The sequence below is a fragment of the Anolis sagrei genome, chromosome 6, assembly GCF_037176765.1.
Source record: "Anolis sagrei isolate rAnoSag1 chromosome 6, rAnoSag1.mat, whole genome shotgun sequence".
Classification (NCBI taxonomy): domain Eukaryota; kingdom Metazoa; phylum Chordata; class Lepidosauria; order Squamata; family Dactyloidae; genus Anolis; species Anolis sagrei.
The window spans coordinates 34,663,956-34,691,421 of NC_090026.1; the positions used below are offsets into that span (position 1 = coordinate 34,663,956).

Below are 27,466 nucleotides of genomic sequence, written 5' to 3' on the forward strand. Positions count from 1 at the left end.
ATGTGTTCCTTCAAGTAGTTTCCAACTTATGGCAATCCTAAAGAAACCCTATTGCAACCTTAAGAGTTACCATTGTGTTGCCATAAATCCAAAACAACATGTGTGCCATAAGGCACACAACAAAAAACAACAAGATATGTATTGTCGAAGGCTTTCATAGCTGGAATCATTGGTTGTCGAAAAATTTTTGGCCTGTATGTGTAATGAATGAATGTGTGAGTGCATGCGGAAGAGCAGAAGAAACAAGGCAAGAAGAATCAACATGGAGTTTGCGCAAAGCATGATATGGGTCAGACTTGGCAGTCGAAGCGAGGAGGCAGTAAGGCATAGCTGAACAACAATGAACAATAAGGTGTGCGGCCGAGCATGTAAGGAGTGCAAGGAATGTGCAGGAGGTACTCCATAAGTCCTGTGGCCTGGAATGTGGATGTCTTGAAGTTGAAATAACAGACCAGCATGTTTAATAAAAAGAAGAAAAATTGATTTGGCCTATAAATGCAGCAGATCATGCACGCTTCCTGATCTGCAGCAACCAGGAACGTCCACACCTTCTTGGAGGAAAGCTGATCATCATTTTCCGGAGAAGGCCTGTGTGTGTGTGAGTATGTGTGATTGTCTGGAATGTGTGCATGAAAGCTCTCTTTTGATGTGATTCTATGGTGACTGTATTTCAATAAATGTTACACGAATAGTGTTAAAACCAAATTTGGTCTCTAAAGTGTCTCATTGATCTAAATTACCTTACTACTCCTTGAACACTCTGCACAAAAGAACAGGAACCTTTTGGGGTACATAACATATGGCCATGTTCCAGAAGCATTCTCTCCTGATGGTTTGCCTGCATCTATGGCAGGCATCCTCAGAGGTGGTGAGGTCAGTTGGAAGCCAGAAAAATGGGGTTTATATATCTATGGAACGTCCAGGATGGGAGAAAGAACACTTGTCTGTTGGAGTTAGGTGTGAATGTTTCAATTGGCCACCTTGATTAGCATTTAATGGCCTAGCAGTTTCAAGGTGTGGCTTCTTACTGTGTGGGGGAATCCTTTGTTGAGAGGTGATTAGTGGGCAAAAACAAATCAAGGAACATTAAAGGCACTGCAGACTAATTCAACCAGAGAAGTCAGCCACAGCAGAGCACCTGATGAACCAACCTGGCCAAAGCATATTATTTGAGAACACAGAAATGCTGGACCACTCCAACAACCACCATGTCAGACTACACAGAGAAGCCACTGAAATCCATAAGCATGTGGACAATTCCAACAAAAAGGAAGAAAGCATGAAAATGAACAAAATCTGGCTACTAGTATTTTTAAAAAAATCTAAAATCATAACAGTAAATAAAGAACAACACTCAAAAACATGGGAACTCCAGACATGAAACAATCCGGGACAGCTAATATTGTAAGAAAATAAATAGAATGGTAGCAACGTATCTTAATCTAATATTATGAAGAAATTCCTAACTGTGAGAGCTGTTAAGCAGTGGAACTCTCCGCCATGGAGTGTGGTGGAGGCTCCTATTTTGGAGGTTTTTAAACAGGGCCTGGATGGCCATCTGTCAAGGATGCTTTGAATGCCATTTTCCTGCTTCTTTGGCAGGGGGATGGTCCACAAGGGCTCTTCCAACTCAATGATACTTTTTTGTTCTAGAGCAGGGCAGGGAAGTGGATGTCCTCCTTGGCCTCCACTGTACTTTAGCACTCTGTGTGGCACCACTTTTAACCTGGCATAACAAGTTCACCCAAAAACACCATAGACCAGGGGTCCTCAAACTTTTTAAACAGAGGGCCAGGTCACAGTCCCTCAAACTGTTGGAGGGCCGAATTACAATTTGAAAAAAACATAAATGAATTCCTATGCATGCACATATCTTATTTGTAGTGCAAAAAAAACCCCCAACACTTAAAACAATACAGTAATTAAAATGAAGAACAATTTTAACAAATATAAACATTAGTATTTCAATGGGAAGTGTGGACCTGCTTTTGGCTGATGAGATAGGGTTGTTGTTGTGTGCTTTCAGATCATTAGGTTGACTCTGAGCAAGGGCCGGGTAAATGACCTTGGAGGGCCGTATCCAGCCCCCGGGCCTTAGTTTGAGGACCCCTGTCATAGACCATATTCTTGAGCTAATCACCGCAATTCATGAGGCACGAGTGCAATGCATCCTGCTAGAGGCAAAAATCTATGAGCTAAATTGTCAGCTAAAAGCCTTTCCTCTTTAAAAGCCCCTTCCAAGTCTGTCAAGACATATCACTCACCTCACGCTGGAATTGATTCAACTGTTGCTGGAGATTGGCCTTCTCACTTTTCAAAAGAGATGTCTCTTTGGAGTCGTAGGATGGGAAGATACGCTCCTCTCCAAACTCACTGATCAGCGGGAACTGCATGCCGGGAGTATAAGAAAAAATGTGAGCAAACATTGTGGCGCTTGTGTCTGTTTTCTCAAATATTTATGCAAAGTGGGGAGACCTATTAATTGAAAATGCAAAACTGAAACCATAAGATCTTACATATCAGAGAGCCAGCTATCTTAAATATGTTTTATCAGACATTGAAAAATATGACACAATATTGTAAAGTTCAGTTGCCATGCTGTCTGGAGGATTCTGTAGATTTTGTGCCACAATTCAAGAGGGATATTGACAAGCTGGAAGGTGTCCAGAGGAGGGTAACTAAAAGCTCTAGAAAGCATGCCCTATGAGGAGTGGCTTAAAGAGCTGGGTATGCTTAGCCTGAAGAAGAGAAAGCTGAGAGGAGGCGTGATAGCTATACTTAAATATCTGAAAGGATGTCATAAGGAAGAGGGAGCAGGCTTGTTTTCTGCTGCCGTGGAGACTAGGATTCAGATAAATGGGTTCAAATTACAGGAAAGGAGATTCCACTTGAACTTTAGGAAGAACTTCCTAACTATGAGAGATGTCCAACAGTGGAACCTTCTGCCTCAGAGTGTGGTGGAGACTTTGAAACAGAGGCTGGATGGCCATCTGTCAGGAATATTTTGATTGTGCTTTTCCTGCATGGCAAGGGGTAGGACTGGACAGCCCTTGTTGTGTCTTCCCACTCTACAATTCTATGCAACTATGATTCTATGTCATCAAAAAGATTTTTTTCTGACTGTGAAACCAACTTTTGTGGTGAAAAGCCATATTCAAACACAGGATAAAAATTATACCGAATTTTAAAGGAAATTTTATGTGGTTACATTTCAGTCCAAGCCTTTCTTAAGAGGCTTTGTTGAGATTTCACTCAAAGTATGTTCAATGTGTTGTCGAAGGCTTTCATGGCTGGAATCACTGGGTTGCTGTGAGGGTTTTTTGGTTTTGTTTTTTTTTTTAATTTGGAATACTTGCACAAACATAAAAGTAGTCTTTCGTTGTGGTAAGGTGGCCTTGTATTTTACTACACGGAGTGCCCAGAGGATGCCCGGATGTTTTACCATCCTGTGGGAGACTTTCTCTTATGACTCCACATGAGAAGCTGGAGCTGACAGATGGGAGCTCACCCTGCTCCATGGATTCAAACCGCCAACCTTTTGGTCATCAGTTCTGCTGGCACAAGGGTTTCACCCAGTGCACCACAAGAGGCTCCTCATTGTAAAGCTGTCCAGGCATTGTTCAAGACACCGAGACTCAGCAGTCAAATACAATGGTTATCTGACCATAATCCGTCACATTATGATGAAAAGTGCATTGCATATTTATTTAAATGACAGCAATCTTTTCTAAATGTGCATGAAAACACACCAAGTGGTGTGTGCATGTTCTATGCTAATCAATATGCTCTTTTTGTGATGTACATACTCTTTTGGCCAATTGGCAGGAACTCTGGGCGCTGAAATCCAAAACACCTGGATGACTAAGGGCCCTTCTACACAGCCATGTAACCCAGAATATCAAGGCAGAAAATCCCACAATGTCTGCTTTGAACTGAGTTATCTGAGTCCACACTGCCATATATTCCAGTTCAAAGCAGATAATGTGGGATTTTATTCAGCTGTGTGGAAGGGGCCCAAGAGCACCATTGCTAGAAATACACACACACACATATATATACCCACACATACATACACACACACATACATACACACACACACATGCACACACAACCCTCAGTATTCGTTTAGAATTATTATTAAATTAGTAAACTTGTCCTGGATTTAATAATTTTAAGCTACTTTGAATTCCATCACTGTGGAAATGGCAGGACATAAATGAATAAAAAAAAATCACCTACATTCCCTCACTTTCCATTGTAAGGAAATGCTCAAGCTGATTAATATTTAAGGCAGTATCGTGGGTTTGAAATTTAATAAGGTAATTAAATAACAGCACTCTATGCAGTCATGCTGGCCACATGACCTTGGAGGTGTCTACGGACAATGCCAGCTCTTCAGTTTAGAAATGGAGGTGAGCACCACACTCCAGAGTCAGACACGACTGGACTTAATGTCAGGGGAAAACCTTTACCTTAATAAAATAACAGGACAGATAACTGTGATTTTGTGAGAAGTCCAAAACATTTGGAGAACTAAAAATTAGGAACGATTGCAAGGGAGCATCCATACCTACAAACCACAACTTACTTTGATCTCATACATCTTGAGTTTGCGTTTGAGACTGGCGTTCTCACGCTCCAGTCCTGTTAGTCGATTCTTGATGTCATCGTAGGCCGTGATTAGAGCAAAGTGAGAAGCGGAGCACATCTCACTGGAGAAGTCGGTGTTGGGGCTGTCCAGCCACTCATCGTCCTGAACCAGCGCATCTTGGGTGAGGATGCTGATATCATCCTCAAACATGGAGTCCATGGCACAGTCCGGAAAAGCTGGGCGTTCAGCAGGGAACACCAGGGCATAGCAAACTCTGACTGTAGGAAAGGACAAGAAACAAGAGTGAGAAATAGATGAGGCATGCTCCATCTTGTTGAACTTACTTTCTATTGCATAATAATAATAATAACAACAACAACAACAACAACAACTTTATTTTTATACCCTGTCTCCATCTCCCCAAAGGGACTTGGGGTGGCTTACACAGTTAAAAACATAACATATAAAATTTCCTTTGAGCATGCACCAAAAAAGGGAGTATGAAAACCTGAGGAAAAGATCAATGCCTTACAGCAGTGGTTCTCAACCTTCCTAAAGCTGCAACCCCTTAATATAGTTCCTCATGTTGTGGTGACCCCCAAACATTACTATTTTTGTAGCTACTTCACAACTGTAATTTTGCTACTGTTATGAATTGTAATGTAAATATCTGATATGCAGGATGTATTTTCATTCACTCGACCAAATTTGGCACAAATACCAGATATGCCCAAATTTGAAAACTGATGAGGTTGGGGGTGAGGGGAGTTCAATTTTGTCATTTGGGAGTTGTAGTTGCTGGGATTTATAGTTCACCTACAATCAAAGAGCATTCTGAACTCCACCAACAATAGAATTGAACCAAACTTGGTACACAGAACTTCCATGACCAACAGTAAATAATGGAAGGGTTTGGTGGGCATCGACCTTGTGTTTTGGAGTTGTAGTTCACCTACATCCAGAGAGGAATGTGGAATCAAACAATGATGGATATGGACCAAACTTGGCACGAGTACTCAATATGCCCAAATGTGAACACTGGTGGAGTTTGGGGAAAATACACCTTGACATTTGGGAGTTGTAGTTGCTGGGATTTATAACTCACCTACAATCAAAGAGCATTCTGAACCTCAACAATGATAGAATTGGGCCAAACATCCCACACAGGACCCCCATGACCAACAAAAAATACTGTGTTTTCTGATGGTCTTTGGAGACCTCTCTGACATCCCCCTCGCAACCCCCTCCCCCAGGGGTGCGACCCCCAGGTTGAGAAACGCTGCCTTAGAGTCTTTAGGATGGCATTTTTAATTGCTCTGTGTCTCCAACGGACACAGGTTTTGCCAGAAATCGGGACAAACATATAATAAATAAAATAACAGGAAAATGCAGCTTTGAAGTTAATACAGGCCCCATCTACACAGCCATGCAATATCCAAATTATCTGCTTTGAACTGGATTATAGGAGTTTACTCTGCCATATAATCCAGTTCAAAGCAGATAATCTGGATTTTATATGTAGAAGGGGCCACAGTCAGCCCTTTCTATTCACACATTCTATCATCCGTCACTTGAATATATCCTCCCCCCCCCCCCCCCAAAAGTTGATTTTGTCATTTTATTGAAGCATTTCTACTCTGCCATTGTTTATAATGGGACTTGAGCACCCATGGATTTTAGCATTCATGGAGAGTTCTGGATACAAACCTAAAAAGCCTTCCTAAGGTATCTTAAAGGGAAACAGATGCATTCTCACTTTAAAGATATATAGATATAGTCATCATATATAGATATGGACACACATACATAGAGAAGGTATTAGAGTTAGAGGATTAGTTATCATATAGTGTAAGCCTTACTGTTTCATTTGAAACACAATAGGATACAAAATCAATCAATCATTCAATACTTTCTTTTGCATTTCAAAAAATGCAATAAATAAATAAATAAAAACCCAGACATTTAAAAATCCATTTTAAATCAAATTGATGTACAGAGATTAATCAGAAATTGATTTCCAAATCAGAGCTACTATAGATCTCCATACTGTTTTGTTTTTGTCCAGCAGGTCTCTCAATAAATAATGATGTAAAGACGGAGGATATACAGTCATTTTCAAAGGATATAAATTGAGTAGAAGTCAACCTCTTCTTCTAACGAAACAGTCATACTTCCCACTCTCCACTTTCCTGCAGATCCAGACTGCAACAGGCAGAGTGGAACAAGCCCAGATTCCCACACAAAACTAAGCGCAACTGGTAATCCAGGGCAGAAGTCTACTTGAAGCCTAGGACTATCATATGGAATAGCCTCCAAGAAAGAGAGGTGGAGGAAAGGTGCAACCACCACAGTCATTTGAGCCAGTTACCTCATTCTGTCTAACAACAAGCCTTGACCTACTTCTTTACCTGACTTTCACCCTTCGTACACTGAAAATATGTATGAGCGACTGGCACTGCCACTTGCTGGCATGTGCCAACCATACCTCCTGCTTAGGTCAACCAGGATTCCCTCGTATGTGGAGAATTCCTTCACACACTTGTCAATATGCAAACAGAAATCCTTGTACAGTGATGGATGAAGCCATCTGGCACAACCATGTCTCCTCCTACTTGCTTTCAAAGTGTGAAGGGATGTCAAGTCTTCTCTTGTACACTTTGTTTTATTTCAGAGAACTTCGATAAAAGCGCTTTCCTAGGGATCTTGTTCCATTGCTGCCTCCAGTTCTGCTTCCCTTCATAGCACTACTAATTTAACCTCTGGTACAGGTGGAGCATCCTTTATTTGCAATGCCAGAAATGCTCCATATTTAGGACTTTGTTGGATTTGGAATACTTGAACAAACATAATGAGATATCTTGGAGATGGGGCCCAAGTCTAAATACAAAATGTATATATGTCTCGTATCTAACTCCTATACCTACCCCGAAGATAATTTTATATTCACCATTTTAATAATGTTGTGCACGAAACAATGATTGTTTACATTGTACTCTCAGAAAAGAATGCCATCCACATGGACAATGTTGATTTTTGGAATTCCAGATAAGGGATCCTATTGTTTATTTTTTGCGTTGTTCCAGGTACATTGTGCCATCTCTAAGCCGCCCTGAGTCCCTTCGGGAAGATGGAGGCAGGGTACAAGTGTGTGTGTGTGTGTGTGTGTGTGCGCGCGCGTGCTTAATGTGAACTTTTTTGTTTTGTGACAGAACTGCATTAGGACTCAGGAGTCCTTCTAGACTGGAGCTTCTTAAACATTTTCACTCAGGACCTCTTTTGGCCCAACAAAAGTTTACGCGACACTCCACCCCTCCCCCCCCCCCACCCTGGTATGCAGGCAGTCCCCGAGTTACAAGCATCCAACTTATTAATGACTCACAGTTAAGGATGGAGGTGAGACAACAAAAAGTGAGAGAAATCTACTGCTCAGAAGGGAAAATCACTCCTGGAAGAGTTATCTTGGGGAAAGGGGGTCTCCACTGAAGATTTGTCACCAATCCTTGTTTCTACAACAAGCCAAATTTTCAAAATCTAATTATCACAGAGACAGAAAATGAGGTGAAATCTTCTGAACAGGGGCACAGGCAACAAAACAACACAGGGGTGATGATGATGATGATGATGATGATGATGATGATGATGATGATGATGATGATGATAATATTTATTTATATCCCGCTACCATTTCCCAAATGGCACTTGGGATGGCTTACAAGGCATTACAAGTGTTTTTATACATGAGTATAAAAACAATATCACATAAAAGTTATAAAAGCAACCACTATTAACACATAAAATAAAATAAAAACACAATTTAAAACACAGACCATCTGTAGTTAAAACTAGCTGCCTTCAAATCACAACTAAAGTGCCAAAGTGTCAACCTCATATGGGCCCATTTCAGCCTACCCAAGGCCAAAAGTCTGCTTAAAGATCCATGTTTTTAGGTTGGATCAGAAGGAGGTAATGGGGGTTAAACAAATCTCCCTTCCCTAGGCTATCCAAAGCGATACATACACACACACACACACATTTTTAAAGTGTAACTCCAGCCATATGTGTGTGTGTGCACGCGCGCACGTGTCTGGAGTTACAACCAATGAAAACGTGGATCAAGAATAGGGCTCCACAGCCACCTACGGACTCACCAGCAAGACACTATGCTTGGAGGGCCATCATCCACGGGCTAAGAGGGACCACCTGAGTAAGTAGGTAAGGAGTCACACCTTAAAACTGTACCTATTCTGACTTACAAACAAATTCATCTTATGAACAAACCTACAAAACCAATCTTGTTTGTAACTTGGGCAACTGCCTATCTAGGTATATAAAATAGGTATAAAAATCAAACATTTACTGATAACAAATCAGCATTTGCATGACTTGCTAAACAGGCTGGTTTTTCTTTTTATAAAGTACAGCTGAAGCATCTTCTGCAGAGTCCACCGTAAACACTGCACAATCCTCTGAAAGACTGAGATTTAACAATTCCTTAAACACGGACCCTTCAGGGTGCTGAACAGTAAACACCCAGATCCACACAGCAGTAAAATTATATTTTTCATAAACGCATAAACTTTCTGTGTGCTATCTGTGATGATAAAATAATTTCTTGAACTCCTGGGGTTTTCCTTTTACATTCAAAATCTTCAACCTAGACAGCTGCTCTCCTTCTATACTTTGCCAAGAGAAAGAATTGCCAGTTCAGGATTGTCCCATGTTCTGAGGTTTCTGATCCAAAATCGGAGACCTTGAGATGGCTCCTGAGGATGCATGAAGGACCAACTACAGTTTGTCATTCAAAAACACACAGAAGAGAGACTGGGACATAGACATAGAAAGAGAAATATATATTTTCTTATTTGGAAATTAAGACAGAAATCTTAGCTCAAAGAGACCGTTCCCTGATCAAGGTGAAATGAGAGGATTATTCTTTCTCTCCTACTTAGACAGATGGGATAAGGAACATTTAATCTGTCCTGCCTGCTTCTGGCCAGAAATACGGACGTAGGAAAGGGAGGAAACTAAATAAATAAAAACACAGATCTCTTGGAAAGTCTTTCTAAATTGCAACAAACCAAACAATGAAACCTCAATGCAAACTAGTGCTCTGTAAATGGGCGAGTTCTACACAACTGTTTCCTCTTGGCCAAAGCTTAGCCTACCAAAATGGGAAAGTTTGCATGCTGATTTCCGAAATGGTGACGACTCTTGAGAACTGGGGACTGAGACTGGCAACCCCAGCAAGAGATTCTGAGAAGATGCATCCAGCGCATTCTATTTCCAAGGAAAGCAATGGCAAATCAACTCTAAAAATTCCTTGCCTTAGGCCCCTTCTACATTGCCATATAATCCAGATTATCATAGAATCATAGAGTTGGAAGAGACTTTATGGGACATTCAGTCCAACCACCTGCCAAGAAGCAGGAATATTGCATTCAAATCACCCCTGACAGATGGCCATCCAGCCTCTGTTTAAAATCTTCCAAAGAAGGAGCCTCCACCACACTCTGGGGCAGAGAGTTCCACTGCTGAATGGCTCACAGTCAGGAAGTTCTTCCTAATGTTCAGATGGAATCTCCTTTCTTGTAGTTTGAAGCCATTGTTCCACGTCCTAGTCTCCAGAGAAGCAGAAAACAAGCTTGCTCCCTCCTCCCTGTGACTTCCTCTCACATATTTATACATGGCTATCATATCTTCTCTCAGCCTTCTCTTCTTCAGGCTAAACATGCCCAGCTCTTTAAGCCACTCTTCATAGGGCTTGTTCTCCAGACCCTTGACCATTTTAGTCACCCTCCTCTGGACACATTCCAGCTTGTCAATATCTCAAAGCAGATAATCCACATTACCTGGTTTGAACTGGATTATATGAATCTACACTGCCATATAAAGGTAAAGGTAAAGGTTTTCCCTGATATTAAGTATAGTCGTGTCCAACTCTGGGGGATGGTACTCATTTCCATTTTCTAAGACGAAGAGCCAGCATTGTCCATAGATACCTCCAAGGTCATGTGGCCTGCATGACTGCTTGGAGCACCATTAACTTTCCGCAGAAGTGATACCTATTGATCTATTCAGAATTGAATGTTTTCAAAATATTAGGTTGGCAGAAGCTGGGCCTAACAGTGGAAGCTCACCCGGCTCCCTGGATTCGAACCACCAACCTTTCAGTCAGCAACTTCAGCAGCTCAGCAGTTTAACCCAGTGTGCCACCAGGGGGCATATAATCTGCCATATAATCCACTTTAAAGCAGATGGCAGTATAGATGGGGCCTAAGATATCCTTATGAACTCATGGGGTTGCCTTAAAACAACAGGCAACTTGAAAACAGGCACACACAAGCACACGAAAGCAAGCCGAATCCGTGGATAAAAAGCAGGAAGGGGTTGATTAGGAACAGGACCTTCAGCAAAAATGGAAAAGGCATAAGTAAAAACGCAAGGGATGGAATGAACGGTAAGATCCGTGGCTAAAAGCAGAAAAGGTGGTTTAAATGCAGTCCTTCAGTTAGCACTTCACCATAATCAAAATCTTTGTATGGACCTAAATAACTCTCACCTCAAAAAAGATTGCATTAGCTATTCTCTATAAATAGCCATTGCACAATCTACAGCGCTTTTAATCCCTCAATCTTTGCTTCTTTTCTATAAGCAGGCAATGAAAGTGCATCTTTCTTCTATGCAAAATTTGTAAATTGTAGTTATTCTGGCCATGAAAGCCTTCGACAACACACTGAACATCTCTACGGGGGGGGGGGGGGGGGGACTGTCCAAGATACACAGAGATTGGAAAAACTATGGACCAGAAAAGCACATCTGCTGTGCCTAGTTTCCAACAGACCTCCCAACCTCTGAGGATGCCTGCCATAGATGTGGGTGAAACGTCAGAAGAGAATGCTTCTGGAACATGGCCAGACAGCCCAGAAAACTCACAGCAACCCAGTTATCCCAGCCATGAAAGCCTTCGACAACACAAATATAGTGATGTTAGTTCTTATGTATGGGGTGAGTGTGTGAAGGATAAGCAAATCAGACATATGAACCTACTTAAGAGGAAATAGAAGTATTACTGTATATACTCGAGTATAAGCCTAGCTTTCAGCCCCTTTTTTAGGCTGAAAAAGTTACCCTCGGCTTATACTCGAGACAAGGTTATTTATTATTTTACTTTGTTATTAGTATCATTTTATCACATGTATTATTTTAATATATTTATTATTATTATTATTATTACATGTACCTAATTTTTCTCTATTATTATTTTATTACATTTATTATTTTACTCTATTTATTATTAGTATTATTATTTATTTGCTCTTTATTATTATTACATTTATTATTTTACTTTATTGTTATTGTTACTGCATTATTATTTTACTCTTTTATTACTGTTATTACATTTCCATTATTTTACTCTATTATTATTATTATTATTCTGACACAAAAACACATTATGACACAGCAAACAAGGTAAATATGCTGGATTTCATTATTATTATTATTATTATTATTTTACTCTATTATTATTGGAACGATACATAAGCACATTTACACTGAAGAAGATTAGAATAATGATTTAATCAGAGCTGGACAGTCTTATCTTAAATTACAGTTTTATGTAAATATTCAAAAACATTTAACCGACCGATGCCTCAATTAATGTAATTTTATTGGTATCTATTTTTATTTTGAAATTTACCAGTAGCTACTGCATTTCCCACCTTCGGCTTATACTTGAGTCAATAAGTTTTCCCAGTTTTTTGTGGTAAAATTAGGTGCCTCTGCTTATATTTGGGTCGGCTTATACTCGGGTATATACGGTAGTTATTTGGTCTAGTATAGTGGTTTCCAACCTGTGGTCCGTGGACCACCAGTGGTCTGGAAGAACTAAAATATGGACCGCAGCCTCACTATTACTACTAGGGACAATAGCACAGGCCAACCAAAAAAAATTTCTTTGTGTCTTTGTTTTCAGGTCTGTTCCTGGGGTTATTTGGGGTGATAATTCAGAAAATTGGAATGGAAAGACCACATCAGCTCTAGATTATTAAATATGGTTTTCTGTGGGTGGCGACTACTGGATGGCATATGTTCTGGATCAGAAAATAGAGCTGATGTGGTCTATCCAATGCAATTTTCTGAATCAGCACCCCAAATAACCAAACCAAATCTAAAGTTAACCAAAAACCTATTTGTATCTCTTTTGGTACTAATGTTGAGGAGTGGTCCCTGGTCAAAGTGGACCCTGGTAAAAAAGCAAAGGGTCATTCACACGTTCGAACATTTAGTAGATGAAAACACAAAGCACATGGCCGAGCAACATCAGAATGTGGTCAAGAGGGCAAAATTAATAACGAAAAACACATAAGATAAAAGAGGTTGCATCAGTTTGCTTGTGACTGAGAACCCTTCTACACTGCCAAATAACTCCGATTATTTTTCTCTTAGAATCTTCTATAGCTATCTGTGGATGCAGATTACTACATTAAGTGCTTGAGTAACCAAAATAAGCAGAGAATGGGATGAATGCTAAGGCCTGGCTCTTAATCTTGAGTCGTAAGCACGGTTTCTTCCACTGTTGTTGCTTGTTGTTATTACTTGTGTGCTGCAAGTCATTTTTGATTAATGGTAACCTGAAGGCAAACCTATTATGGAGTTTTCTTGGCAGAATTTGTTCAGACCACTGTTATGATTTGATTGTCTCCCTTTTGTTTTTTTGTGCTTTCGGGTCATTTCTGACTTATGGGCATAGGGTTCTCTTTGCAGTATTTGTTCAGAGGGGGTTTACTATTGACTTCCTTTTAGGAGGCTGAGAGAGTGTGTCTTGATCAAGGTCACCCATTAGGTTTCCATAGCTGAGTGGAAATTTGAATCCTGGTAACCCAGGCTGGATCTACATGGCCTTCTAAAAGTCATGGCCCTTCTAGACAGGGCCTATATCCCAGGAACTGATCCCAGGTTTTCTGTTTATCCCAGATTATCTGTCAGTGTTGTTCATTCATTCAGTCGCTTCCGACTCTTCGTGACCTCATGGACTATCCCATGCCAGAGCTTCCTGTCGGCCGTCACCTCCCCCAGCTCCTTCAGAGTCAAGCCAGTCACTTCAAGGATATCATCCATCCATCTTGCATTTGGTCGGCCCCTCTTCCTTTTTCCTTCCAGTGTAGAGTCATATAATCCAGTCTAAAGTGGAAAATACGGGATCTGATCCTGGGATACAGGGTCTGTCTGGAAGGGCTCTCAATTATCTGCTTTGAACTGGACTACATGGCAGCATAGGCTTTTATAATCCAGTTCAAAGTAGATAAAATGGATTATCTAATAACCTGGGTTATATGGCAGTGTAGATCCACCCCAGTGTTCTGTTCCAATACTCAAATCACTATACTAAGGCCCCTTCTACACTGCTATATAATCCAGATTATATGCTTTGAACTGGATTATATGAGTCTACATGACACTCCATGCAGTCATGCTGGCCTCCAAGTCATGACCTTGGAGGTTTTTACGGACAACACCGGTTCTTTAGAAATGGAGATGAACACCAACCCCCAGAATCAGACACAACTGGACTTAATGTCAGGAGAATACCTTTACCTTTACCTTTACTCTTCCATATAATCTAAAATCAGATAATCTGCATTATATATGGCGTGTAGATCTAGGGCTCTTCCAGACAGGCCCCACATGCCAGGATCTGATCCCATTTTTCTGTTTATCCCAGATTATCTAGCAGTGCGGACTCATATAATCCAGTTTAAAGCTGAAAACCTGGGATCAGATCCTGGGATATGGGGCCTGTCTGGAAGGGCCCCCAGGCTCAGTTTCCTAAAAGGAAAACAATGGCAACCCCACACTGGACAAATCTCACCCCAAAAATGCCCATGATAGGTTTGCCTTAGGATCAATGGATGCCAGAAATGACTTCAAGGCACTTAACAACAATTTAAGTAGCTGCATCCTCCTTCTTTACCAGTATCCCTCCATTACTTTTTAAATATACATTACGACTGGACAGTAAATAAAAATACAAATGGGCATACAATTAATTTCCTGCTCTTTTGATAAACTGTAACATGTGTTTTTTAAAACTTTTCAACAAGGTTGCTGTCTGAGGTAGAAGGCAGGGTTCTTATATAAGGCTGAGAACGATACTTTGTCATTCAAATTAAGGAACATGCCTGCTTGAGCCACAAATATACAAATGTCAAAATGAGAAATGTGCCGGACCACTCTAACAACTACCATGTCAGGCTACACAGAGAAGCCATTGAAATCCATCGAATTTCAACAGAAAGGAAGAAACCACGAAAATGAACAAAATCTGGCTACCAGTATTTAAAAAATCTAAAATTATAACAGTACATAAAGAGCAACACTCAAACACAGGGGAACTCCAGACAAGAAACAATCAGGGACAGTGAATCACCTCTCAACAAAGGGTTTCCCAGGCAGTAACAAGCCTCACCTAAAAACTGTCAGGCCATCGAATGCTAATCAAGGTGGCTAATTGAAATATTCACACCTAGCTCCAACAGACAAGAGTTCTTTCTCCCACAGATAAATAAACCCAATTTTCCTAGTTTCCAACAGACCTCACAACCTCCGAGGATGCCTGCCATAGATGCAGGCGAAACGTCAGGAGAGAGTGCTTCTAGAACATGGCCATATAGCCCAAAAAACCAACAACCCAATGTGGGGCCCTTTCATGCCACACAATTTTAGGACTTCTAGCCTATGCGATCCTGGAGTTTGTAGTCCGTTCAGGCACTAGAACTCCCTAGTGGAGAATTCTAAATGCTCCCTTTCTAAACTGGAAATCCCAGAACTCCATAGGATGTTTTCATGGCAGTTAAATCAGAATCATAGCCCTGCAACTGTGTAGTGCAAAAAGAGTCCCTAGTCTAAGTCAGCAAACTGAAACACCTTGCTTTAAATCCATCCAACTTAATATCTACTCGCTTTCATCATCAGTTTACAATACATAACGTTTTAAAAAGTCTAAATGTCCCCAGGCAGCATCTGTGTTTTTAAAGAATCATCAAAGCATCTGTTATAATGAGGGAAGTTGAAGATCTCGAAAAACAAAATCCTCTTCAGTGACTCCCTTTTTAAAATTCCAAGAGTTCCAGGGTACAGGGCTGTATTCCATACAATGCTGGCTTAGAGACCATCTTGAGAAACTGCAAGTCGCTTCTGGTGTGAGAGAATTGGCTGTCTGCAAGGACGTTGCGGAGGGGGACACCCGGATGTTTATGTTTTACCATCCTTGTGGAAGGCTTCTCTCATGTCCCCACATGGGGAGCTGGAGCTGACAGAGGGAGCTTATCCGCGCTCTCTGCAGATTCAAACCTGTGACCTGTCAGTCTTCAGTCCTCCCTTTACCTCTGTTCATGTACTGTCTGTCTTTGTTAATTGTATAGTGGCACTGAACGTTTGCCGTATATGTGTTCTGTAATCCGCCCTGAGTCCCCTCGGGGAGGTAGGATGAAATGTAAATAAAGTATATTATTATTATTGTTATTATTATTATTATTAAAGAATATTATTAAAAACATTTCTCAACCTTGGAAAGATTAATTTCAACTATTTAATTATTATATTAATTTATATCCCAACTTTTTTGCAGTCCGAGATCCAAGCCATCTTACAAAAGCTAAAGCAGATGTAAGTTTAAAATTCACATCATACAAAAGTTTTAAAAACAGTGGAACTACCAATAGACTTAAAATCATAGTCACTAAACAGACTACCATTCTAGGGTTGGAAATCCCAAAGTCTGGGAGCAGCCACCAAAAAAGTCATCTTGTGTCTCTCTATGACTCTTTCTACAATGTTATATAAAATCCAGGTTGCTGGATTATCTGCATTGATAATCTGGGTTATATGGCAGTGTATACATTGCCTAATATTTGCGTTGTAAATAAAATACATATCATTCTGTTGCCAAATGCAGATTTGAATCCTGGCTTCCAGAGTCATTATTTATTTATTTATTTATTTGCAATATTTCTATCTCCCCTTTCTCGAACCCAAAGGTGACTCAAGGCAGCTCTTAGTCCAACAATCACACTGCTCCTCCAGACTGGCTCTCCAAATAAGATTATATTTCCAGAACAGAAAATAGTTACCTACTAGTTATTTCAAAAATACTCTCCATCCCACAATTTACAATAGGCACCAATCACTACTGTCCTGTTTAGCTTCTGAAATTAGATGGCAAAATATGTACAACCATCCCTCTACAGCTGTGGTTTTGATTTCTGCAGATTTCATGATTCATGGATTTGACTAAAATCTTTTTAGGAATCTCTAGTTCCTCTACTGTGGCTCTATGCCTCCATCTTTACTGCAATATAAAATCCAAATTATCTGATTTGAACCAGATTGTATGGTAATGCAGACTGCTATAATTCATAATGTGGATTACCTGATTTGATAATCTGAATTATATGGTAGTGTAGATCCAGTCTACAATCAACTTCCACCAGTCTTGTTGGAGGACTTACAGCTTTGTAAAGAGAATACATCTTGAGATCACTAATATACTGGTTCCTAACCTGTGGTCCATGGACTACCAGTGGTCCACAAGAACTAAAATATGGTCCGCAGTCTCACCGTTTCTCCACCATTGCAACAAGAGCGACTGGTCTCACAAAACCTTCTTAGTGTCGAGACTTACTAAATATGGTTTTCTGTGAGCAAGCAGATGGTGACTACTGGATGACGTATGTTCTGTATCAGTAACTAGAGCTGATGTGGTCTATCCAATGCAATGTTCTGAATCAGCACCCCAAATAACCAAACCGCATCTAAAGTTGGCCAAAAACTGTTTCGTAACTCTTTTGGTACTGATGTTGGAGAGTGGTTCCTGGTCAAAGGGTTCCTGTTCAAAGTGGTCCCTGGTCAAAGTGGTGCCAGGTCTAAGTTGACTCTGGTCAAGTGGTGCCTGTTCAAAGTGATGCCTGGTCTAAGTGGTTCCGGGTCAAAATGGTGCCTGGCCAAAGTGCTCCCTGGTCAAAGTGGTGCCTGGCCAAAGTGGTCTCTGGTCAAAGTGGTGCCTGGTCAAAGTGGTACCTGGTCTAAGTGGTTCCGGGTAAAAGTGGTGCCTGGCCAAAGTGGTCCCTGGTCAAAAAAAGGTTGAGAACCACTGCTCTAATGCAATCCTATATTCGGTTTCCAGTGGAAGTCACGCTGGAAGACCTACAAATTGCTAAACAAATTATCTCTCTAGGGAAAATAGCAGTTTTTCACTTTCAAGGGGATCCTGTGACCCTAACTCCAGTGAATGTGGAGTGATGACCATATTCATATTTCATTACACAAACATAAACAAAGAGAGACACACCTTCACTCTGTTAAAATGAAGGGGGCATCTGGGAACTTGAGTAAAAATTCTCAGCTATCAACACAGCGAGAGAGGATGGATCAATCAACCCAACAAACAGATGGCAAGCTCAGAGAATGGCAGAATTTAACCATCAAGGCCCACAGAGAAGGAAAACACTATGCAAACATTTTTTTAATAGTAGCAAAAGAGAGGAACATCAAGTGCAAACAGAAGGAAAGAAAGGATGCAGTGGCTGGGGAAGCATCAAACACGGAAAAAGTGGGATTCGAGATTATATTGCAAAAACTAGAAGGACACATCAGCATTTTTTAAAAAGTGGTTGACGTGGGTGTTTCCGTTGCAGAAATGAGGATGCAGACACCATAAAAAACAGATATTGTTGCAGTCAACGATGAATGAATCTTATGCCACATACACAAAAACACCCCCTCATTTTCTGTCATTAAAAAAGAAATGTAGAGTAGCTGACAGATACTTCCTCTGTAATCACAACCAGGCAGAATCTATCCGGCTCAGTAAAACCTATGGAAACAAATTGGGATCTACTGTTAGGTTACTTGAAGTCATTTCTGATTTGTGGCAACTCTAAGGCAAAGCTATTATGGGATTTGCTGGGCAAGATTTGTGGTGGGATTTGTGGTGACCCCCTGGTGGTGCAGCAGATTAAACCACTGAGCAGCTGAACTTGCTGACCAAAAAGTTCAGCAGAGAAGAGAAAATTGCTCCAAAATGGCAGGTTTTTCTATTGATTTCTGAAATATTCAAGTCTTGTCAATTCTCATCCTCTCTCCTGTAGTGAATTGTCTGTATTTCCTGAGCTATTCAAATCCTGGGAGTGGGGTGAGCTCCTGCTGTTAGGCCCAGCTTCTGTCAACCTAGCAGTTCAAAAACATGTAAATTTGAGTAGATCAATAGGTACTGTCTTGGCAGGAAGGTAACAATGCTTCATGCAGTCATGCTAGCCACATGACCTTGGAGGTGTCTACATATTTCATTGCACTCTTTGGCTTAGAAATGGAGATGACCACCACCACCCAGAATTAGACACGACTATACTTAATGTCAGGGGAGACCTTCCACACAGCAATATAAAATCGGCATTGACCTGGATTATACTGTAGTGTGGACTCAGATAACCCAGTTGAGAGCAGATATTTTGAATTATCTGCCATGATATTCTGGGTTATATGGTTATGTGGGAGGGCCCCAAAATAGTGTCACCCAAGGTCACCTAGTGGGCGTAATGGTCAAGCAAATATTTGTATCCCAGTCTTCAGAGTTTTAGTCCAATGCTCAAACCATGCCGGCATTAATTTTAATGCCTATGAGCTGGCATGAATCCTATATTAAGTTAAAGATGGATAGATAGATAGATAGATAGATAGATAGATAGATAGATAGATAGATAGACGGACAGTCTTCAATCTATGGATTACTACCTGAAGATATAAAGTACTTTGAATAGTAAATAGTTATAGCTCTAGGATGCCAAAATGAGTTAGCTACTGTTGTAGTTGCAATTTTAATAATTGTTTTGATTTCTTAAAAAATAATGGAAGATAATGAAAATAGTTACTAGTTACTTTAAAAAAACACATGCCAACACATGTTTTGCACCATCAATCTACTGTACAAAGCATACTCCCCTCCAACCTTTTCATATCCACAAAACACATAACAGAGGATGAAGCAGAAAACCCAAGCTACGCCTTGAGCCAAGAGATTTTTCTCCCCAGCCATTTAGTGATTTTATTTTTGTATGTGTCAGGAGCAACGTGAGAAACTGCAAGTCACTTCTGGTGTGAGAGAATCAGCCGTCTGCAAGTTGAGAAGGGACCAAGCTTGTTTTCTGCTGCTCTAAAGACCAGGGCCCCTTTTACACTGCCATATAATCCAGATTATCTGCTTTGAACAGGATTATATGAGTCTACACTGCCATATAATCCAGGTCAAAGCAAATAATCAGGATTTTATATGTCAATGTAAAAGGAGTCTTAGAATAACTATGAGTTCCAACCACCCACTGTTTCTGCTGCTATTGGCTAGTAGCAATTTTGGGGTGAAATATCATTTGGGAATGGCAGGTTAAATGTAAAAACCATAAACGTGAAAAGTAAAATTCCATTTGCAAGTTCCTCGTGGATGTTATGAAGTGGAGGAGAAACAAAGAGGAGAAGGGGGAAGAAAAGAATCCCAAGTATGGCATTCAATGTGTTCAGCCTCTTTCTTCAATTGCGTTATTGTAACAGGGAATAAAAAAAATAAAAAAGCGACCTTTTTTCGTACTGGTGATATCTTTTGTTTATTAAATTGTAAATTATCTTCCGCTTTCATTATTTCAAAGGGCACCTCCGTGCATGCCTGCTTATCTGCAAATGTATTTAAATATGACCATTTGATTGATTCATCTCTTAAAAGTCAGATAATTTAATGGCCTCCATCTCTTGTACAATTGCATCTTATGCATGTTTCCAGACAGATGGCTCGTAGTATTAACAATCAAAAGGCATTGTGCAGCTCTTCCATTTTCTTCTTCTGAATAATCTTTGCAGTTGTTTGGTGATAAGAGGGGAGAAATGGAAGAAGCAGATGAAAAGCCAGAGCTTAGAAAAGTTCTATATTTACACAGAACACACCGCCCAGGGGGCCTGGGAGCTCTTGTTTGAAAAAGTAAATTGTCCAAGCCCTGGGGAAAGTACAGGAGGGTTGGAAGTGGGAGATGATGGAAATATCCGGACTCTATGTAAAATTCTGAGTCAAAGTAAAAAAAGGAGCACCTATGACCATTTTGTATATGGGGGACGGAGGACAAATAATTGGTTGTCCTGACAAATTTGTGAACATCCGGAGACTCCTCCACGATGACATAATGACAACAGTCTTGGACAGCAATGGCTCCCAAAGGGACCCATTTATGGTGCACGTTCAGAAGAAGACCTACAAGCCACTCTAAACACTTTGGCAGAAGCATACAAGAAGCTCGGTCTCTCATTGAACATCGAAAAAAAACAAACTGCTCTTCCAGGAGTCACCAGCCAATCCCTCTGCAATGCCAAAAATTCAGCTTAATGGTGTAACATGAGAAAATGTTGACCATTTCCACTACCTTGGCAGCCACCTCTCCACAAAAGTCAACATTAACACTGAAATACAACTGCCTGAGCTCTGCGAGTGCCAGGCCCGTAGCCAGGATTTCGTTTCGGGGGGGGGGGGGGGGCTGAATTTTTTTTCAGGGGGGGTTTCGGGGGGGCTGAGTTTCGGGGGGCTGAATTTTTTTTCAGGGGGGGTTTGGGGGGGCTGAGTTTCGGGGGGGGTGCTGAGTCTGAGTGAAAGAGGGTCTAGCCTAGCAAACCTTTTGTATCATTACCCCAATACCCCCATGCATATGGGATATATTGAGTATGGTGATCAGATCATGATATGAATAAACATAACAGTTTAAATAATGCACCAATAAGGCCTTTTCGCGAACCACCATGAAAATTGGGGGGGGGGCTGAAGCCCCCCGAGCCCGCCCCCCCCCCCTCCCCCCCCTGGCTACATGCCTGGCGAGTGCAGCATTTTTCTGAATGAAGCAGAGAGTGTTTGAGGACCGGGACATCCTTAGGGTTACCAAGGTGCTTGTTTATAAAGCTATTGTTCTCCCAACCCTGTTATATGCCTGCAAAACACGGACTGTCTATAGATGTCATAGTCAACTCCTGGAATGAGTCCATCACCGTTGCCACTGAAAAATCCTGCAAATCCCTTGGGAAGAAAGGCGGACAAATGTCAGCATGGTGGACCACCAGCATTGAAGCAATGCTCCTACACCAGTGGTTCTCAACCTGGGGTCTCCAGATGTTTTTGTCCTTCAACTTCCAGAAATCCCAACAGCTGATAAATTGGCTGGGATTTCTGGGAGTTGTAGGCCAAAAACATCTGGGGACCCCTGGTTGAGAACCATTGTCCTACACCATCAACTCAGCTGGACTGGCCACGTTGTCTGAATGCCCGATCAACATCCCTCAAAGCAGTTACTATACTCCTACTTTAATACTGACTTAGGATGGACTGTGCTCCCTCATTTCTCTCCGAAAAATCCTATCCTAGTTATATTTTACCTTGTTCACGTCAGCATATTTTCAATTTTAATCTATTACATTTGGCCCAGCCATTTTAAAAATTGTTTATGTCACTATTGATTGTTTTTTGTTTATGTGATTTATACGATTTGTATTTTATTGATTATTTATTGATGTTGTGTTTATTGATGTTTTGTTTGATGTACTTTGGGCTTGGCCTCATATAAGCCGCACCGAGTCCCTTGGGGAGATGGTGGTGGGGTACAAATAAAGTTTATTATTATAATGTTGGTGGACAGGAAAAGAGATTTAAAGATGGGCTCAAAGCCAACCTTAAGAACTTTGGGATAGACACCAAGAACTAGAAAGCCCTGGCCCTTGTGCACTCTAACTGGAGGTCGGCTGTGACCAGAAGTGCTGCCGAATTTGAAGATGCCTGAATGGAGGGCGAAAGGGAGAAATGTGCCAAGAGGAAGACACATCAAGCCAACCCTGACCGGGATCACCTTCCACCTGGAAACCGATGTCCTCACTGTGGATGAACATGTGTATCAAGAATAGGGCTCCACAGCCACCTACAGACCCACTGCCAAGACACTACACTTTGAGGACCATCATCCTCGTGCTACGAGGGATTGCCTAAGTAAATAAGTAATATGGGCGACAGAGAACAAATATTGTCCCAAGCCCTTCTGCATTTCAGTGACACAGGTGATACTTGAATAAAGGTTTCCTAGATCTAACCCAACTCACCGGCACAGAAATAGCTAACTTTTCACCTTCCCGAAGTGTTGAGCTTCAGCTCCACTAAGCCTCAGGCAGTATGACTAATGGTGAGCCATTGTCAAAGTTGTACTGCAAAACATCTGGGCCGCAGAATCAGATTACTTGCCCTAGCTCTTACATAGCACACAATTCTCATGCAAAGAATGGGGGGAAGAGGGGAAAGAGTTAAGGCAGAAAAATTGAACCTGCCCAAATTATATCAACTGCCACTCCCTGGCCAACAACCTTGCACATTGGTTCATTACCCAATGTGATAACAAGCTGCATGCATTTCCAAGCGAATCCCCTCCGGCAAGAAAAAGCTTTCAGTTCCAAGAAACCATGAGCAACATTCTCTTAAACTTTGCATTGTTGAGGTTTCCTCCTCTTGTGCCATTTCTTGCTACTGGAAAGTATATTATTTCCCTTTGGCATTCCATTGTTTTGATTCAATACCACACTGATCATTTTTTGCAGGTTGGGAGGGGATTGTGGTTACTACAGAAATTAGCATTTCAATGTATTCAATTACAGTAAATACAAACGCACACTAGTCTTTGAGAAAGACATCATTAAAACCGTTTTGAAACGCCAGCCATGCCTGGGAGACAAAACATTTTTTTTCTTAAAATAAGAACATCAACAAAACAGAACAAGACATTGGTTCATATCTAAACACCAAAGAAGGGACTTAGCTTGGGTGTACAGAGGTAGTATACTGAACCACTTGAACTGCCCTTGCGCTATGCTACTTTGCTTCTGAGTATGCATGCCCAGTGTGGAACACATCTCACCATGATAAAACAGTGGATGTGGCTCTTAATGAGACATGCCACATTATCACGGGGTGTCTGTGCCCTACACCACTGGAGAAATTACACTGTTTAGCTGGTATTGTACCACCTGACATCCTCCGAGGAGTAGCAACCAATAGTGAAAGGACCAAGGCAATGACATCTCTGGTCCACCCCCTGTTTGGGTATCAGCCAGCACACCCACGACTTAAATCAAGAAATAGTTTTCTAAGGTCTACAGAGACACTCGCTGGAACACCTCAGCAAGCGAGAGTCCAAAAGTGGCAGGCTCAAACCCAGAACCTCAATCAATGGCTGATACCAAATGAGAGACTCCCTCCTGGGCACACAGAAAACTGGGCAACTTGGAAGGCACTGAACAGACTGTGCTCTGGCACCAAGAGATGCAGAACCATCCTGAACAAATGGGGCTACAAAGTGCGAGTGTGGAGAAGAGAAAACCACAGACCACCTACTGCAATGCACCTGAGCCCTGCCACATGCACAATGGAGGACCTTCTTGAAGTAACACCAAAGGCACTCCAAGTGGCCAGTTACTGGTCAAAGGACATTTAATAGAATACAAAGCCTGCAAATTTTGTATTTTGTTTGTTTGTTTGTTTTTAATGCTATACAACTGTTTTGCTTCGCTCTTGACACGATAAATAAATAAATAAACTGGCCAGTGGATACTCTGCCACAGACTTCAGAAGAGTTGCAAGCCCGAGAACAAGCCATGGGAGTAAAGACAAATATCCACCCCAAGGAAAAGTGTTCTTACCATACATCAGGGGTCCTCAAACTTTTTAAACAGAGGGCCAGGTCACAGTCCCTCAAACTGTTGGAGGGCAGATTATAATTTGAGAAAAAAATGAATGAATTCCTATGCACAATGCACATATCTTATTTGTAGTGCAAAGAACATTTAAAAACAATACAATAATTAAAATGAAGAACAAGTTTAACAAATATAAACTTATTAGTATTTCAACAGGAAATGTGGGCCTTCTTTTGGCTAATGAGATAGGATTGCTGTTATTGTTGTTGTTGTTGTTCTTGTATGCTTTCAAGTCGTTTCAGACTTAGATTGACCCTGAGCGAGGGCCTGGTAAACAACCTTGGAGGGTCCTTAGTTTGAGGACCCCTGCCATACATCAAGGGAACCATTGACCGCATAGGGAAGCTGATGAGGAAACAAAACCTGCAATCAATGTACAGACCCACTAAGAAGATCCAACAAAGGGATCCTCTCACCTCTGTAGGAGTCTACCGTATTCCATGCAGCTGTGGACAAGTCTACATAGGGACCACCAAACGCAGCATTGCCCAAACGTGAATCAAGGAATATGAAAGGCACTGAAGACTACTTCAACCAGAGAGGTCAGACATAGCAGATCACCTGAAGAACCAACCTGGACACAGCATATTATTTGAGAACACCGAAATGCTGGACCACTCGAACAACCACCAGAAAAGCCATTGAAATCCACAAGCATGTGGACAGTTTCAACAGAAAGGAAGAAACCATGAAATTGAATGAAATCTGACTACCAGTATTAAAAAAAACTCTAAAATCGTAATAGTAAATAAAGAATAATATTTAAAAAACAGGGGAACTCCAGACAAGAAACCATCAGTGACAGCTAATCACCTCTCAACAAAGGATTGCCCTAGGCAGTAAGAAGTCACATTTTGAAAACTACTAGGCCATTAAATGCTAATCAAGGTGGGCAATTGAAACATTATTTCTTAGGCGATCCCTCGTAATCTGAGTAGGATTGTCTTCCAAGATTGGTGTACTGGAGGTGGATCCATAGGTGACTGTGGAGCCCTATTCTTCATCTGCATTGAGGACATTGGTTTCCAGGTGGAAGGCGGTCCAGGTCGGGGTTGGCTTGACGCGCCTTCCGCACACCTACCTCCAACAGACAAGATTTCTTTCTCCCACCCTGGACAGTCCACAGATACAGTGTTCCCTCACTTATTGCGGGGGTTCCTTTCCAGGACCACCTGCGATAAGTGAAAATCCGTGAAGTAGGGACACCATATTAATTTTAATATTTATACATTATTTTATATATATTATTTTCTTACCCGCGCTTCCTTATCCGCCTCCTGGCCCATCCCAAGGGCACCTGTCTGCCTCCCTGGTTCTGCAGAGCCTCCAGAGCCATGCAGGCAGCAGCAGGCCAGGGAGGCAAGCCTTCCCCACTGTGCCTCAGGCCACTGCACTTCTGGGGTCCCTGGCCTCCACTGAACGTAAATATTTAATATTTTGTATTAATATTTTCAAAAACCCACAAAACAGTGAGTCCGCTAAAAGTAAACTGTGAAGTAGCGAGGGAACACTGTATATAAACCCAATTTTCCTAGTTTCCAACAGACCTCACAACCTCTGAGGATGCCTGCCATAGATGTGGACAAAACATCAGGAGAGAATGCTTCTGGAACATGGCCAGGCAGCCAAAAAAACTTACAGCAACTCAGTATACAGAGGCATTTTAGGAATCTGGTATTTGCAAATTCCAAGGTGAACCTGTTGGGCTACAATCGGTCATGTCTGTTGAGCCATTCTGGGACCCAGGACTCTCAAAACTAACTTTTCCAAGCTTGGATATGATCCGGCTTGATCCACATCTCCCATACTAATGTGAAAATCAATGGGACTTAAATTGATCGTGACAAGCTTAAAGTTCTAATGATTTCGATGGCTCATCTCTAATTATGATTAGACGGGGATACAACCTGCTATGTGACCCAATTAAATCAACTTTCTTGGAACCTATGGAAGGAGAACAAAGACTTCTTCAAAAATGTGCATAACAATAGCTCTGCTTAGCGGCTATAGACTTCTAAAGCAAAATATAATATCCACTTGGGTATAGTATAAAACCCAATTGGCTCTAAGCCAACTGGTAGTCACAGTTTGATTGACTGAAGCAATGGGATATGAATAAGTGTTTGTTCAACGGATCTACTTTAGCTGGAACTAGTAACTGGATTTAAGTCTTTGATGCCACCAGGTAGTTCATATAAAAGCAGATGCAGGCTCCTCCATTCCTCCATTATGATTGACACAGTTGTGGTGGCCTAAAGGTAACACCTCCAGGGACAGAGAAGCAGATGGTGAAAACAGAAGAACAGCCTGCCTCAGGGGAGTGTGCTTGTTCTATCAATGTTTAACATTTGCACAAATGATCAGCCACTGCTAGAGAGTTTCATCTATGCTGATGATCATGCCATCACCACTCAAGGAGGGAGCTTTGAAATGGTTGAACAGAAGATCTCCAAAGCATTAGGTGCTCTTACTGCCTATTACAGGGGAAACCAGCTGATTCCTAATCCATCTAAAATGCAGACGTGTGCTTTTCATCTTAAGAACAGACAAGCATCTTGAGCTCTGAGGATTAACTAGGAAGGAATCCCACTGGAGTGTTGCAGCACACCGAAATACCAAAGAGTTACTCTGGTCTGTGCTTTGACTTATAAGAAGCACAGTGAAGACATCAGCCCCTTCGCTTTGCTACTCTGTTGCTGAATATGCATGCCCAGTGTGGAATACATCTCACCACGTAAAAACAGTGGATGTGGCGCTTAATGAGACATGCCGCAACATCACAGCATGTCTACGCCCTACCAATGGAGAAATTATACTGTTTAGCTGGTATTGCACTACCTGACATCCAACAGGAAGTAGCACCTTTTAATGAAAGGACCAAGGCATTGACATCTCCGGCCCATCCTCTGTTCAGATAACAGCCTGCAAGCCAATGCCTTAAATCAAGAAATAGTTTCTTAAGATCTACAGCAATGGTTCTCAACCTTCCTAATGCCGCGACCCCTTAGTACAGTTCCTCATGCTGTGGTGACCCCCAACCATAACATTATTTTCATTGCTACT

At 41.4% G+C, this 27,466-nt stretch overlaps 1 protein-coding gene across 2 annotated transcripts in view; it reads right to left on the reverse strand.

Moving 5' to 3' along the window:
- TBKBP1 (TBK1 binding protein 1) overlaps nucleotides 1-27,466 on the reverse strand; it is a 109,315-nt gene that overhangs the window by 58,869 nt on the left and 22,980 nt on the right. For both annotated transcript variants that reach the window (XM_060780906.2, XM_060780907.2), the window contains 2 exons: nucleotides 4,589-4,869; nucleotides 2,265-2,387 (listed from right to left, as the gene is read on the reverse strand). In XM_060780906.2, coding sequence (XP_060636889.2) covers nucleotides 2,265-2,387; nucleotides 4,589-4,869 — 404 coding nt within the window. The remainder of the gene's footprint in view (nucleotides 1-2,264; nucleotides 2,388-4,588; nucleotides 4,870-27,466) is intronic.